The sequence below is a fragment of the Aythya marila genome, assembly GCF_965140915.1.
Source record: "Aythya marila genome assembly, chromosome: 1".
In the NCBI taxonomy this organism is placed as follows: domain Eukaryota; kingdom Metazoa; phylum Chordata; class Aves; order Anseriformes; family Anatidae; genus Aythya; species Aythya marila.
In genome coordinates, this window is record NC_139042.1 from 110,410,122 (window position 1) to 110,423,401 (window position 13,280).

At 45.1% G+C, this 13,280-nt stretch overlaps 1 protein-coding gene across 1 annotated transcript; it reads right to left on the reverse strand.

The window, feature by feature from the left end:
* Positions 1-1,517: 1,517 nt before the first annotated feature.
* LOC309891236 (uncharacterized protein) lies at positions 1,518-13,059 on the reverse strand. The gene is made up of 6 exons (XM_082784513.1): positions 12,915-13,059; positions 11,769-12,044; positions 9,700-9,948; positions 6,226-6,363; positions 5,519-5,638; positions 1,518-4,035 (listed from the first exon to the last, which is right to left on the reverse strand). The coding sequence occupies exons 1-6, from the start codon at positions 12,973-12,975 to the stop codon at positions 3,875-3,877; spliced, it is 1,005 nt and encodes a 334-aa protein (XP_082640639.1). The 5' UTR covers positions 12,976-13,059; the 3' UTR covers positions 1,518-3,874.
* Positions 13,060-13,280: the final 221 nt, after the last annotated feature.

The following is a 13,280-nucleotide window of genomic DNA, read 5'->3' on the forward strand; positions in this document are numbered from 1 at the left end:
TGGAGAAGTACAAATATTTAGAAGTGCTTCATTTAAGGCCTTCTGATTTCTCAGTAAGAACTCCCCTGCTGTCTCCAGCCTGAGAGACAACTTGCTTCAAGTTGTAATAAGGAAACACAGAGTTCATTGTGAATGAAACCAATGCAAATAGTCACTAGGCTTCAAGGGTCATGGGACTGATGCAGTTGTTTCCTCATTCATTTTACACCAGAGGACAAGAGGGAAGCATTTTATATGTGCTGGAGGGACTTCTCTGCCACTAACCTCATACTTGTAGGATCACAGCTCATCTCCACTCAAAGGGTTAGAACAGTCTTTATACCTGGACACTAGGCAGCCTGGCTGAAGGAATAAGCAATACCCAAATGCTAATCCAAGCCTCCATGCTGGCACATGACAAAATTTTTGCATCCATATCTGACAGAAAGGAGTGATGTTGCTCTCCTGGCCACCTTCTGATACTGGTTCTTTGTAGATAGCTTTTGAAGTCCATGCAGCATCTCACTCCACCCTGAATGGTGGTAGTAATGCCTGATCTTCTGGATGCTGTAGCACTGTGAGAATTTGTTAATGTTAAGGAAATGGTTTTCTGCAATATCTGTCAGTGACACTGCATCCTACAGATGAGTTACACATGAGCTCGTTTACTTATTTTGAAGTGAATTAAAGTCATTCAGAAAAAGTGGCATGAGCTTCCTATATGCATGCCTAAAATCTATTTTTTTTTCCAAATACACAGACTTAGATATTCATCAAAAGTTAACCACTACTCACACACCTCTTTAGTATTTACAATGAATGTTTCATTTGCTGTTGTGAACTGGCCTTCTACCAGTTTTGTCTATCTGCTTTCAGACTCACCAACCTCAATCACTTCTGTAGAGCTGATGGTGTGGGCAGAGTCCTAGTCCTCCAGTCCCTACCAGCTGCTGGTTCTTGGTGCACCTGCCTCATGCTAGACTCCAAGCAGGGACCCCAAGAGCTAAGTACACAGCCACTATGACATCAGGAACAGCAGCCCAGGGTAGGGGCTGGAAAGCAGAGCCCCAGATGTCTGCATTTCCCACAAAGCAGAGCTCCCTTGTCCCACCAGCACTTGACAGGCACAGCAATGGACCCTGCCCTACTCACAGCCTTCCCCAGCCAGGGGCGCTGGCTGCCAGGAGGCCCACCACCACCAGTGGCTGGAGGGGACAGCCAGAACCATTGCTCTGGTTTCTTACGATCACATATCATCAGGATATGGACTGAACCCACTGTCTGCACATGGATATGCACACACTGACAGGTTTTATGACACTGTCCTACAGTCTTCTTTTGGTCTGACTTATGAACAAGTGTCCTTGGGATCTCTGTTCCCTAGACTACCCATGCCAGCTCTAGTCACAGTACATTGCAATCATCTCTCCTATTTTGGCCATATGGAAAATTGGAAACCAGCCTGCCTTTTCCATGAAAGCCATAAAGAAACAATAAGTAAATAACAGAACTTAAACACTTCCAAAACAAGTAAGAAAACAGATTTACTTTTTTTTTTTTATTAGGAACAAAATCATTGCAGGAAAAAGAAAAGAACACCATAAAAAGAACAATAGCTGGGTATGGGCATGTACAATTACAGGAAGAGTACAGGCTACACAACTTTTCTCCTGACCTCACAGTAGCAGAAAACTTTGCCCTGCTGCTGAACAGCCTCTTCAGCAGGGAAGCAAAGAAAACCAGCTGTGCATGTCCTATCTGTCTTGAATCCTAAAATCTCAGACTCTTATCTCAAGGGGAAAAAACCTCCCACCCAGACTGGGGGTATGACAGTAAGGGTGCTAAGAGCAGCTGCAGCATCCCCAGCCATCCCAGAAACAGGAGAGCAAGGAGGTGAGCTGGAGCCAGACAGGCTAGCCCAGCAATGTCCCCTCACCAACCCTTGGCCCCAAAATGCTGGCACATTTGTAGCACAGCTGGGAGCAGCGTTTAGCCCCTGAGGCTACGCATGTGCTGAAGCTGATCATCCCCTGCCTGCCCCTGCCAGAAAGGGCAGAGGAGCAGCAGTGCTGGCCACATCTCCCCATTTTCACAGCTGTGGCCCCCCTCCACAGAGCATCCCAGTCACTGTGCTGCATAAGTGCAACTGCCACCCCAGCACCCCACGTCACACACTTTTTTTTTTTGTCACTCAACTCATGGCCTTTGAGGAATGTTGGTGCCAAAAGGAGATAGCACAGCACCACAAGAAAAGTCATCGTCTTCCTCTTACCATGGAAAAACCTGATTCCTACAGCATCCTTAAAGAGTGGAGATGAGCTGAATCATTGCCAACACAGCACACAGGATCCAAAAACCTTTTAGACAGCCACAGAACATGGGAACAAGGAGCAGAACAGCCTATAGCTGGGCACCACCGACGCAGAGCTTTGCCATGTGCAGACACAAAGGATGTCCAGGTGAACATGCAGACACCCCGCCAGCTCCCCCACCTGGGAGAAAAGCTCTCAGCAGGTTTTTCTTCTGCAAGGGTACCTGCAGACCTCAGGGGGTGGGTGGCATTCACAAGGCACACCTCCAGCCTGCTTCCAAGGTACTTGGGACAGCATCAGCATGATAACAGAAGGGACAGAGCAAGGGAAAAGAGAGAAAGACAATGCACCTCCATACCCCATCCATTTCAGACCCAGCACCTCACTTTTACTTACCAGAATGTACCCATGCAGTAAACACCCTGCTCTGGTAACGCATCCTGGAGCACTCAGGTGGCTCAGCAGCCCCCAGCAGCTTTGTCAGAGACTCGACTACCTGCAGCAGGGGATCAAGCCCTTGCCCTCTCCTCCCTCTTCCCTGAAGGTCTACCCCAGCTGTGGCACTCACAAGCCTCCCGTAAGCACGGCAGGATGCTTGCAGTGTCAAGGCATGCTTAAGGGACCCCATAAATCGCTGCTGTCTGTGCAGATAGTGCAGCACTGAGAAAGCCTACACACACAGGCAGATGGCCAACCTAATCAGCTTATGGTAAGTAGCTAAACCATTATGATAAAGGCACTAATGCTTGCATTGATGAATAATCTCAGCATTATAATCAATGTTTCAGCCAAAATTAATGCACCCAAGCCCCAGGCAACCTCCTGCTGAAGGCAAGCAAGCTAGTGATGGAGCTGTTTGAGCTCTGACAGCCCAAGCAGTTACATTCTGGTAGAAGGTATCTGACAGCCCCCTGCCATCACAGGGCATCAGGATGTGAGCAAGCCAGCAGAGCTTCCTGCCCACCGCTTCACACCTCACACAGTTTGTGGTGAGGCCCAAATCTCAACAGGGTCTGGAGCTCAGAGGAGCACTTCAGATAAATACCTGGCACTGCAGATACTTAGCTGAAAACTCAGTCAAACTCTTTGCAAAGACTGTGAAAAAAATGCCTTGAAATCTCCTGAGAAGAGGCTTTCTCAGGAAATTTCTGGCAGGTCCTCATTTCTATCTGGAACCGGTGTGATACTACAATCCACCTGTCCCTTGCAGGAGCCACTGGCTGGCAAAGATGGGGGAAAGCATGAAGAGGGCAGGGAGAAGGATCGCCCATCCAATCTCAGGCTGTCCTCAGGGCTCTATCATGTAACTGCAGGTCTGCTAATAGGCAAAGCACCAGAGAGCTGCCCAGTTTTGTTAGGGAACCTGCCAGCCCATGGTAGCATGGCCTTAGAGCCACACATGTTTTTTTTTTTTGTTTTTTTTTTTTTTTTTTTGTTTTAAATGAGGTTATAGCAGGCCTGACACATCACATCTTTCCCCTGCTAAAATTTTCCAGACCAATTCTTATACACAGTGAGACTATGGGATGCAAAGGATGGGTGTCACAGGCTTCAGGAGAGGGTTAAACAGCAACCATGTCACATTAGTCATCAGTTGGGTCCGGGAAACAGTCTGAGGCATGTTCCTGGCTTTCCACGTAACCTATCATCTCCTGTTCTGGCATTTCCTCAGGTTCTACCACCACTGGAAAATTTTCTTCCACCAGGGGCAAGGGCTCAGTGCCTGGACCAATCTGGGCAGCATCTGGAAAAGAAGGGGGAAACAGCTTACACATGTGTGCAACACATTTAACCCTGTGGAAGTTACCCCCTCCGCTCCCCAGCCCTCACTGCTGCAAGCTGCCCAACCAGCTCAAGCACCCCCTTCCCCAGGCTTCTACAAGCCACATTTCAATATGCTTTATAATTACTCATTTATGGAGCTTCCTCTGCAAGACACATTGGTGCTGAAGCTCTCGGGGCCCAGCAAACCAAAATATACCAAAACATACCAAATCCAAATCTATTCAGTTTTATTTGAATCATAAAAGCTGGCTAAATGTACATTTTTAATATGTTCTCACCTTAACACTTCCCACATGCAATTCTGCTTTTACTAAGTTGTAGAAAAATTAAATATGGGATGTTTTGTTAGTCAAACTGATACTGTGGAATTTTTTAAAATAGAAACAAGTTCTACATTATTTATATTAATATTAAACAACTACCTGAATGACTTGCATTTTTTTCCCTTTCTTGCACTATATTCAATGAATGCTTCTTTAACAACGATTTAATTATGATGCTCCCTTCTTTAACAATGATTTAATTATGATTCTTCTTTAATAAGTGTTTTTAATAAACTGAAGGCAGAGCAATGAAGCATCTAAGGATAGACAAAAAGCACAGCCAAGCAGGTGAGAGGCCATGCACAGTACAGCAAAGGACAAAGGGAGCAGAGGCAGCAGAGCTGAGCTATGACCTGTGTAATGATGTCTGCGCTGGACCTACTTCAGCTGTTGATGATGCATTACTAAGGAAGGTATTGCCAAGCATTCATGTTTGTGACATAAATTTGAGGGAAACAATGCAAAAAGCGGAGTATTAATATCAAGTGTTCACAGATTTCTGAAGGGTTTTCATTGCTGCATTCTCTTGACCACACTGTGCAAAAGCAGTGGGGTTTTATTATCCGTTATTTTGGAGGATATAAAATATGGCTGTATTCCTATTTTGGCCCCAGTTTAAGGAAATATGCAAGCCTCTGACTTTGATAGGATTTAGCCCTGTTTGCAGCATATTGGTAGATGCTGTCCCAAAGAAGACGTCTGCCTACTAAAACAATGCTGATTCTTATAAAATCAAACTGATGATAAAGGAGAGGGGTGATAAAAATTGCGGAAAAGCTGCTAATTTGGGGTGGGTGTTGCTGTTTGTTTTTCTTAAGAGACATTTTAGCACAGGACACAGTGGCACAGGCAGCATGCAGCCTGCTGGCAGCACCCTCTGCAGGACGCTTTCGAGAAGACTGCTGCTACATCCCACGGCTGGCTGAGGGCAAGAGCTACCCAGTACAGCACTGATGAGCGACCTGCTGCAACTTCTGTCACCCAGACAGAACGGGCCTAGCAGCCCGCACTAGCTATCCCCAGGCTTCCCTCTGCAGCCAGGTCCCTCCCTGCTGTCCCACACGTCCATTTCACCCTCCTCAGCAGGCTGTCTGGTGTGAAACAAGTCACTGGACACACCTGGCACTGGAGGGCAGTCGATTTGGGCAGCTTGAGCCTCCACATGGTCTCCATTGGGGGGGCTCTTCACAGCTTCACTGGAGACCACTGACATCGCTATTCCGTCATCTTTTTCATCCTCTGAAAAGCCAAAAATCAGAGACTTGAAGGGAAGAGGCCCCCAGCAGCACTGGAACATTCGCCACAAGGCCAGGCCTCCAGCACCCACTCGTGGCTCCCCCTCACATGGTGCTGGCCCCACTCCCAGAGCAGACAGATGCCAGCATGGAGGGCCACTGCCAGCCTGACAGAGACCAGCCTGGCCATGCTGCCAGGATCACAGCTTGAGGTGGCCACGCAGGGAGTGAGCACTTGGGGACAGGTGCTGACAGAGGACAGCCAGCAGCAGCCGTCAGGATCAGGCCCAAAAGGGGGCTCCATTTTCTCCATTTGCTCATAGAAAACACTTTGCTGTGTTTCTTTCTGGCACACACAAGCAAATATAAACTGAAAAGAGGAAAAGCAGAGTTTTCTTCAAGATCCCACCACTCCTAATGGTTGCCTCTCCGTGAGTAGGTTTCTGCTCTGCTGGGTCAAGGGAGAGCTAGATGGAAAGTGACTAACCACCGAGGTGAGGCTAGTTCATGCTGGGGCTATTTCTGCCCCAACCTGTACATACACTATCCTCTGGCAGATCCACCCCAGGGGCAACAGAGCTCCCCACTCACCTGAAGGCACTGGGATAAACTTGTGCTTCCTCTTCATGCAGCAGCAGATGACTGAGGACACAACCACCACCAGGATAGCTGCACCCCCTGCACATCCTGCCAGGATGTAGATGAACAATGGGTACTGCAGCAGGTCTCCTGTAAGAAGGACAGCATTGTTAGTTGCCAGGGCAGGCAAGCTTCTTTCTCCCGGCTGGAGAAAGCCCCACAGACAGATTAGGGCACATGGGCATTACTGTTGCCCATTTTTCTCAAGGATTCTTGAGAGAAATTATGAGCTGTAGCATATCATCATTTATGTCACATCATTTAATCATTGTATGGAATTTTTCTTTATGTAAGAGGCTTACACAACTATGCTGTGTGTATTTGTCTGTTTCTGTCTACTCTGACCAATAACATCTCAGATAATCCACACTTGATCAAATTTAATGGAGGAGGTGATGGTTTTAAAGATGCTACATTTCAAGAAGTTTTATGTCAAGAAGTTTTGTGAAACAGAAAGCCCAGAAGAAGACCTAAGCTAGCATCTCCTGCTGAAAGGAGAGCCACAGTCTGCCGTCAGTGCTCAGATTAGGCTTCAGAGAATCCACTTGAGATAGCAGTATAGCAACTACACCAACCTCAAAGGAAGTGCAGGCTCTGATCTGACTTTGTCAGACACCAGAGCATCCAGCCACCAGGGCCAAAGCTGTAGGGAAGATTTCATTGCTGCTCAGGGAAGGATTTTTCTTTATTGTCCTCCCCAGCTGAGATCATGCAAAACTCCTAGCAGGAGGCTAAGGCTGCAGATGGCGGAGCAGAAGGCTAGGCACACGCTGGTGGTAATTATTACCCAGCTCAGAGACCCTTGCTCAAGGCTGCTGTGACAGGTCATATGAGCAGGGACTGCTGTAGTGAGGGTGAGCAGCGAAGCAGGCAGAGACCGTCACAGGCTTGCAGGAGAGAGAGATCCATCCAGACACGCTCCTTTAGGACAATTTGTTCCACGCTGGGGTATCCAGTAAGAAAACTCTTCATCCCAACATGGAAAAAGGCAACAGCTCAAATATCTCTGTACTATACATTCCTTAAAAGCACGCTAAACCTCACCATAGCTTTTTGAATCATTGGGACCTCTTCTTGCCTGCTACTCAGCCCCATTGAACAAGACAGCAGTAGCTTCACTTAGCAAGGCTGAACAACTAGGAACCAGAGCAGCTATCCAAACACAGAACTTCTTCACTTTCCCTGCACCTCTCTTTTTAAAAACACTCTGGCTAAACTCTGGGCAGCACCACTCAGGTTCCTCCAAGAAGGCTGCAGACAACTCCTTCCTGAGCTGGGTGCAGCACAGCATCAGCACAGTTCTCCTGCTTGGCCAACCTCTATAAGGAGAGTTACCACATTTTTAGAAGTCTAGGCTCAAAATTAAACTTTCAGCAAATGAGAAATCATTGTCCTGATCATTTTAATTCCTATGAGGAAAACTCAAGAGAATATTGTCCAAAGCATAAAATGTTGAAAATAGTCTTGAATATTTCTTAAAAATTTGCCATTTGTTCAGAAAGTCTTTCCAAGATGAAGTATGTTAAAAAAAATCAAAAATAAAACAAGCAGTAATTAAAATATGAATAATAAAATCCTTTTATGTATGTTGACTTGTAAATTTCTGAGCCATTTGTTTTAGATTCTCCACAGTGAGAGCCCTTTGGTGCCTTGGAAATTTATAAACATTTCTGTCAAATTGTCTTAAACACTTAAAATTAATTTCATCAGCCAACAGGTTGCCTAAATGATTGCTTTTACAATAGATCTTGCGCCTGAATTGGAACAGTGAAAAAACTATATTTATCCCTTTGTTTGGAACAAATAATTACGCACAAAATGAGTTAGTCATTAATTCATTTAGTTGAACTTATTTCTCTCTTCATTTTTCTAGTATCAAAAATGGCTTTAGCTCACTTCTTATGAATGCGACTGCATTTGGTGACTAAAAAGTAAAATTGCTGCTACTTCCCTGCTCTCACGCCCTTTCCAGTACGTGTTTATGCATGTGCTCATCCCAGAGCTATCACCAAATTCCCTCGTGGGCTTTTGAAGAGGAAATGAGAAACTGATATCGCACCCAGGGGACTGGGCAGCCACCCAGAATAAACAATGGTAGCTGTCAGCACTTGTGTAGTTTATCTTGATTCAGAGCTCACAGACATTTGCGTCCTCATTCCCCAGTGTCTCAGTTAACTTGGGTCTGACCATGCTGAACAACTTTTGGCCAATTCAACTGGACAAAATTCAGATTGCTGCTCCACAATCACAAATGCCAGACTTGTACAGGCTGGCCCACAGCACCAATGCAACCAAACACAAACAGCCCATGGCATTTCTGTCAAGTGCCAGAGCACACAATTTGGTGCTTAAGTCAGTATTTTTGCTTTTATACCAACTCTACGCCAGTCTTGAGAAAAGACAGTACCCAATCTGCTGTAGAGTTGGAACATTTCAGGCAATTTCTAAAACACTAGGTGCTATTGCACAGTATAATTTAACATAGCAAAGCTATGTTAAATTACTTATGACTAAATCAGTCAAAAGTCTTATAGTTAAATCATGTTATCCTGACACAGTTCTGATGACATCTTCACTGCCAGGGAGGACAAAAACCTTCGAACCTTTACTACTGGAGATGCAAGTAAATATCTAATCAATTTGATTTTTTTTTTCTTTATTAAAAGTCAGCTTACAACACTAACCAGTGCTTTGCATCATGAGGTTATGGCAATCCTAGGATCCAGATTTACTGTCTCATTAAAGCAGGTTACTCAGCATTTATGGAGAGCTTGCAAAGGGATCAAGTCATGGCCTTCCCACAGAAGTGCATACCCAAGCAGGGACACAAATATATACACACTTTTTTTTTTTTTTTTTTTTTTAAAGTAAATTACATCTTTACCACACCTCTGATAATGCAGGGCTGATAAAGATATTTATATGCTCTGGTATATCTTTGTATTGGTGGTCTAGACAAGGAGAGAAGAGATGAGGCAAAACACCTCATCTGAATTCAGCCCTGGTTGTTGCTGCTGGATTAGAATAAATGTTTTTCCAAGGATGTTGCACAAATTGCAAGGCAGTGAGGGTAACAGGTGGATGTAAAAGTAGGAAACATCTCGTGTTTCTACACTGACTCTTAAGAGCATACAGAATCCCCATCATTGGAAGTAGAAAAAGAAATACAGATATCCTTCCTGGCAGCAGAGTTGGGGAGAAGGACCTGCTGAACAAAGCTTCACCCTTTCTATGACTGTAGGCTCTGTTTGAGACAGAGCAGGAAGAAGGAAGTCAATGGGACACTTTCTAACGGGGGATATGGTAAAGTCTGGAAGGCAGCTGCCTGAAGACAGAAGACCTCATTTTTATATTGACAACAAGAAGTCCTAAGATTCCCACCACAAGAGACCAAGAGGGAAGTTTTCTGGCGATGCCATTACTCACCATAGCTGCAAGACAACACAATGGGCCCGCGCCTCGTGATGCCGTTCTTGTGGTGAACCTCACATACAAACTCCCCAGGCATGGTTCTGTCCAGGCGAACCTTCTTCCCACCATCCTTAATGCAAGCCTCAGAGGTCTTCAGCTCACTGCCATTCAGCAGCCACTCAAATCTCATCCTCTCATTGCTGGACACGTTGCAGGACAACTCTACGGTCCCATCAGGGAAGCACTGGATAGCAATGGCTGGCTCTGGTCATGCAACACAGGACAACAGGAATGGGGAGGGAAGAGAGACAATGAGCAGACTCAGCAGTGACTGAGAACTGGGCAGGAGCTTTTCCTACCAGGAAGACTCCCACGGCATTTGCTGTTAGCCAGGGTGCACAACAATTAGTAACCACTCTTCAGTGTCTGCTCCCAGCCCTTGGCAGGACTCACTCAACCCTACTGCTGCCCCTTGGTCAATGTTCTGGGGACATCACAAAAATACAGCCTCTCTTCATTTTCCATGTAGAAACTGATAAAGATAGCAACAGAAACCCATGATCTGAAGATCATGGACACACCTGGGGGCCAGAGGCTTCTTCCATAATCAATGGATACCTGTAGCTTCAGAGGAGATTCAGCCCTCTCCTTGACCAGATACTTTTGCTATCACTGTCTCTACTTCTGTTTTAGTGAGAAATTAGTACAGATCATGCCTGTGCCTAACATAGGTACCAATACAAGACATCCACAGATAGAATGGCCCAGGCTAGGACAACTGAAACTGAAGGAACGCATCGATGATCGTATTACAAAAGAGAGAAAATCAGAAAAACAATCTATTAAAAGGAACCAATCTTCTACTTTGCAAATACAGACTAAACAGAGAGGCTGTGTGGTTTTATGACCATAAGAGTTGCATTGAGAATATCTATGCAAATCATCCATGTAAACAAGCTCAGAAATCACCCTCCTCAACTATGACATCAACTTCAACTAAAATTACTACCTCCAGAAATTCCTTTGCTGTGAAATTGTTTCCCTAACTTTATGTGGCAACAGAACTCAAGGAGAAGACAAAAGTTCCCAGAGTAAGTTCACTGAAATAGAGGTAAAAACCAGGGCACTTTGCAATCTTTGCTTACTTCTCATCTAAGCCCCTGATCTTTTCTGGCCAAGGAGTCACATCTTTGACCTACTCTCTGTGGCAGTTCTGCTTGTTTGCACTTGAACAGCGTAAGGATTCATTTGTCTTCACTGAGATCAGTTTGCTTTGACATTTTCATTACACTTTCATGCACTTCAATTTCTCTTAAAAACTTCTAAGTGAAAGCTCTGTAAAAGGAACAGTGGAGATGAGGACAAGACCCATGGTTAGTGGCTATCTAGAGCAATGTTCAGCAAGGGGCTGAACCTGTTTAAGCCTTCTCTCTATTAACCCAAGCAACAAGCTGGATTCTGTATCAGTGACTCCATTTCCTTCTTTTCAGTCCACAGGTGGATGACCAGGTAAATGAAGGGGAGTGGGAATGCTGAGGCCACAGGGATGACATCAGAGAGCCTGGCAAGTTAAGGTACCTACTGCATGTCTCTACACAGACCCAGGAGATACTGACCTCAAAGCTGATAGTGGGCAGGAAAAAACTCAGAAAGTCATACCTGGACTCTTTCACTACCTTTTTGCAACTGCACAAAGCAGTCTCTTCATGAGACCCATCAGGAAGATTGTTCTAGAAATGGACTGAAATCTCCAGCTGCATGTCTATATACTGTAGACTCAGCTTTAAAAATACTTTATGCTGCTGCCTTTTATGTAAGAAAAAAAAATAGTACATAGCTCAACTGACTGGCTACTCGAAGGGAGGCTCAACAGACAGGAAAGACTGACAACACGGATGTCAAAAGCATTTCTTTAGCTTATGCTCACCATTTCTGCTCTGAGACTTATGAAGCTGTGCCTTCTGTTCCAGAGGCCCCTATAGCTCCTGCAAGCTCAAGAGGTGTCTTTAAAAGAAATTCAAGGCAGCAGCTTCCAGACAGGCTCACGGATTCACAAGCTATTTATTGCTAACAAAGTCACTTACCAAGTACTTCCAGTGCAAAGGATTTGGTGATGTCATTAAAAACAAACTCATAATTTCCTTCATCCTCCTTCTCCACACTCCTTAGCACTAGAGAGCCATTCTGCAAGTTCAGATGTCTGTAACATGTGCCACAGCTGACCAACCAAGTACCATTTACCATGTTTACGAAGCATCTCTCATTGTCCTTGCTCATTTTGGAGAGGTTCTGCAGGTTTTCAAGTCCTATAGGAAACATAGCTGAGCTGCCACTGAGCACACCAATTGTGGTGACAGAGCCTGGAAGGAGAGCACAGAGTGTAGGCAGTGAGCTTTCTGTGTGTCTGTCTGTCCATCCATCCTCAGCTGCCTCCCAAAAGGGCAAAAACTGAGGTCAGATGTAAGAGGGACCCATCCCTATCAATAGTCTGGGGACACCAGGAGTCAAAAAAAAAATCAGAGGAGCAGGAAGGGTGACAGTATGCCTTCTATAAAGGTTAGCTTTCTTTGCTGCTACCGTGAGGGTTGTCACCATGCACACAGTGACACGAGTCTGAACAGCTGGTCTTTCCTCTCCCCAGATTTTACATGACCCTACCCTCTCTCTGCCACTTCTCCTGGTTGCTGCATGTCTGTGCAGAGAAAAATGCTTAGGGCATTAATGCCATAGGTGTAGCATAGGTGATAGCTGAAATAATTGCTGCTTGCACAGCTTCTTTTACCTAAAGAGTACTGTCGCAGTGTCTGCGTGAACAAGCTTCACAGTATCTCTGCACATTATTAAAGTTGCTGTACTCAAATCACAGATGGGTAAATAGCAGGATGACAGCAGCTCAGGGACTGACCCAAGGTCATACCAAGTGTCAGGAACAGGACCACACTGCTCTCCAACCCTCCAGCCAGCAATTTACATACAAGGATCTTACGTTCTCTGTTGAAATGCTTTTACAGACACTGGGAAAGTACTATATTGTTAGTTACAATTAGTTTGCTTAAAAAATGTATATACATCTTCCCATAGTCTGACTGCTCCTTTCATGCATTAGCAGTTACACTACTTGATGTATCACAGAGCCTGGCAGAGTCCTTAAAGATCTTGGAATAAAATTAAGGTGTCCAACAACCTAGGCAAATCTGTGCCACAATGCCATAAAGAAAAATCCCACTTACCATCAGTAACAGTTATTATCACCAGCAAGCACTGCAGAATAAAAGGAGAGTTGAAGTCCATTTTAAAGAACTCCTTGCATCACATGCAGAGACGACAATCTGGCTACAGAGCTCAGTGAATATAGTGTTCAGGAAATGATGTCAGAAGCAAGAGTGAAAAAAAAAAAAAAGAAAAGAAACTCCATACTGGACAGATTGAATAATGTTACAAAATAGACCTGCAAGGTTTTGGGTGACTGAATTCAGACTAAACCGACACGAGCCACAGTGTGCTTTGCAAAGTCCTGCACCTTGGAGCAGGCTGCAAGTGTGAGACTAGGACTGGGAGGTGAGGAGAAGGAAAAGCACTCCTGATCAACTCACCCC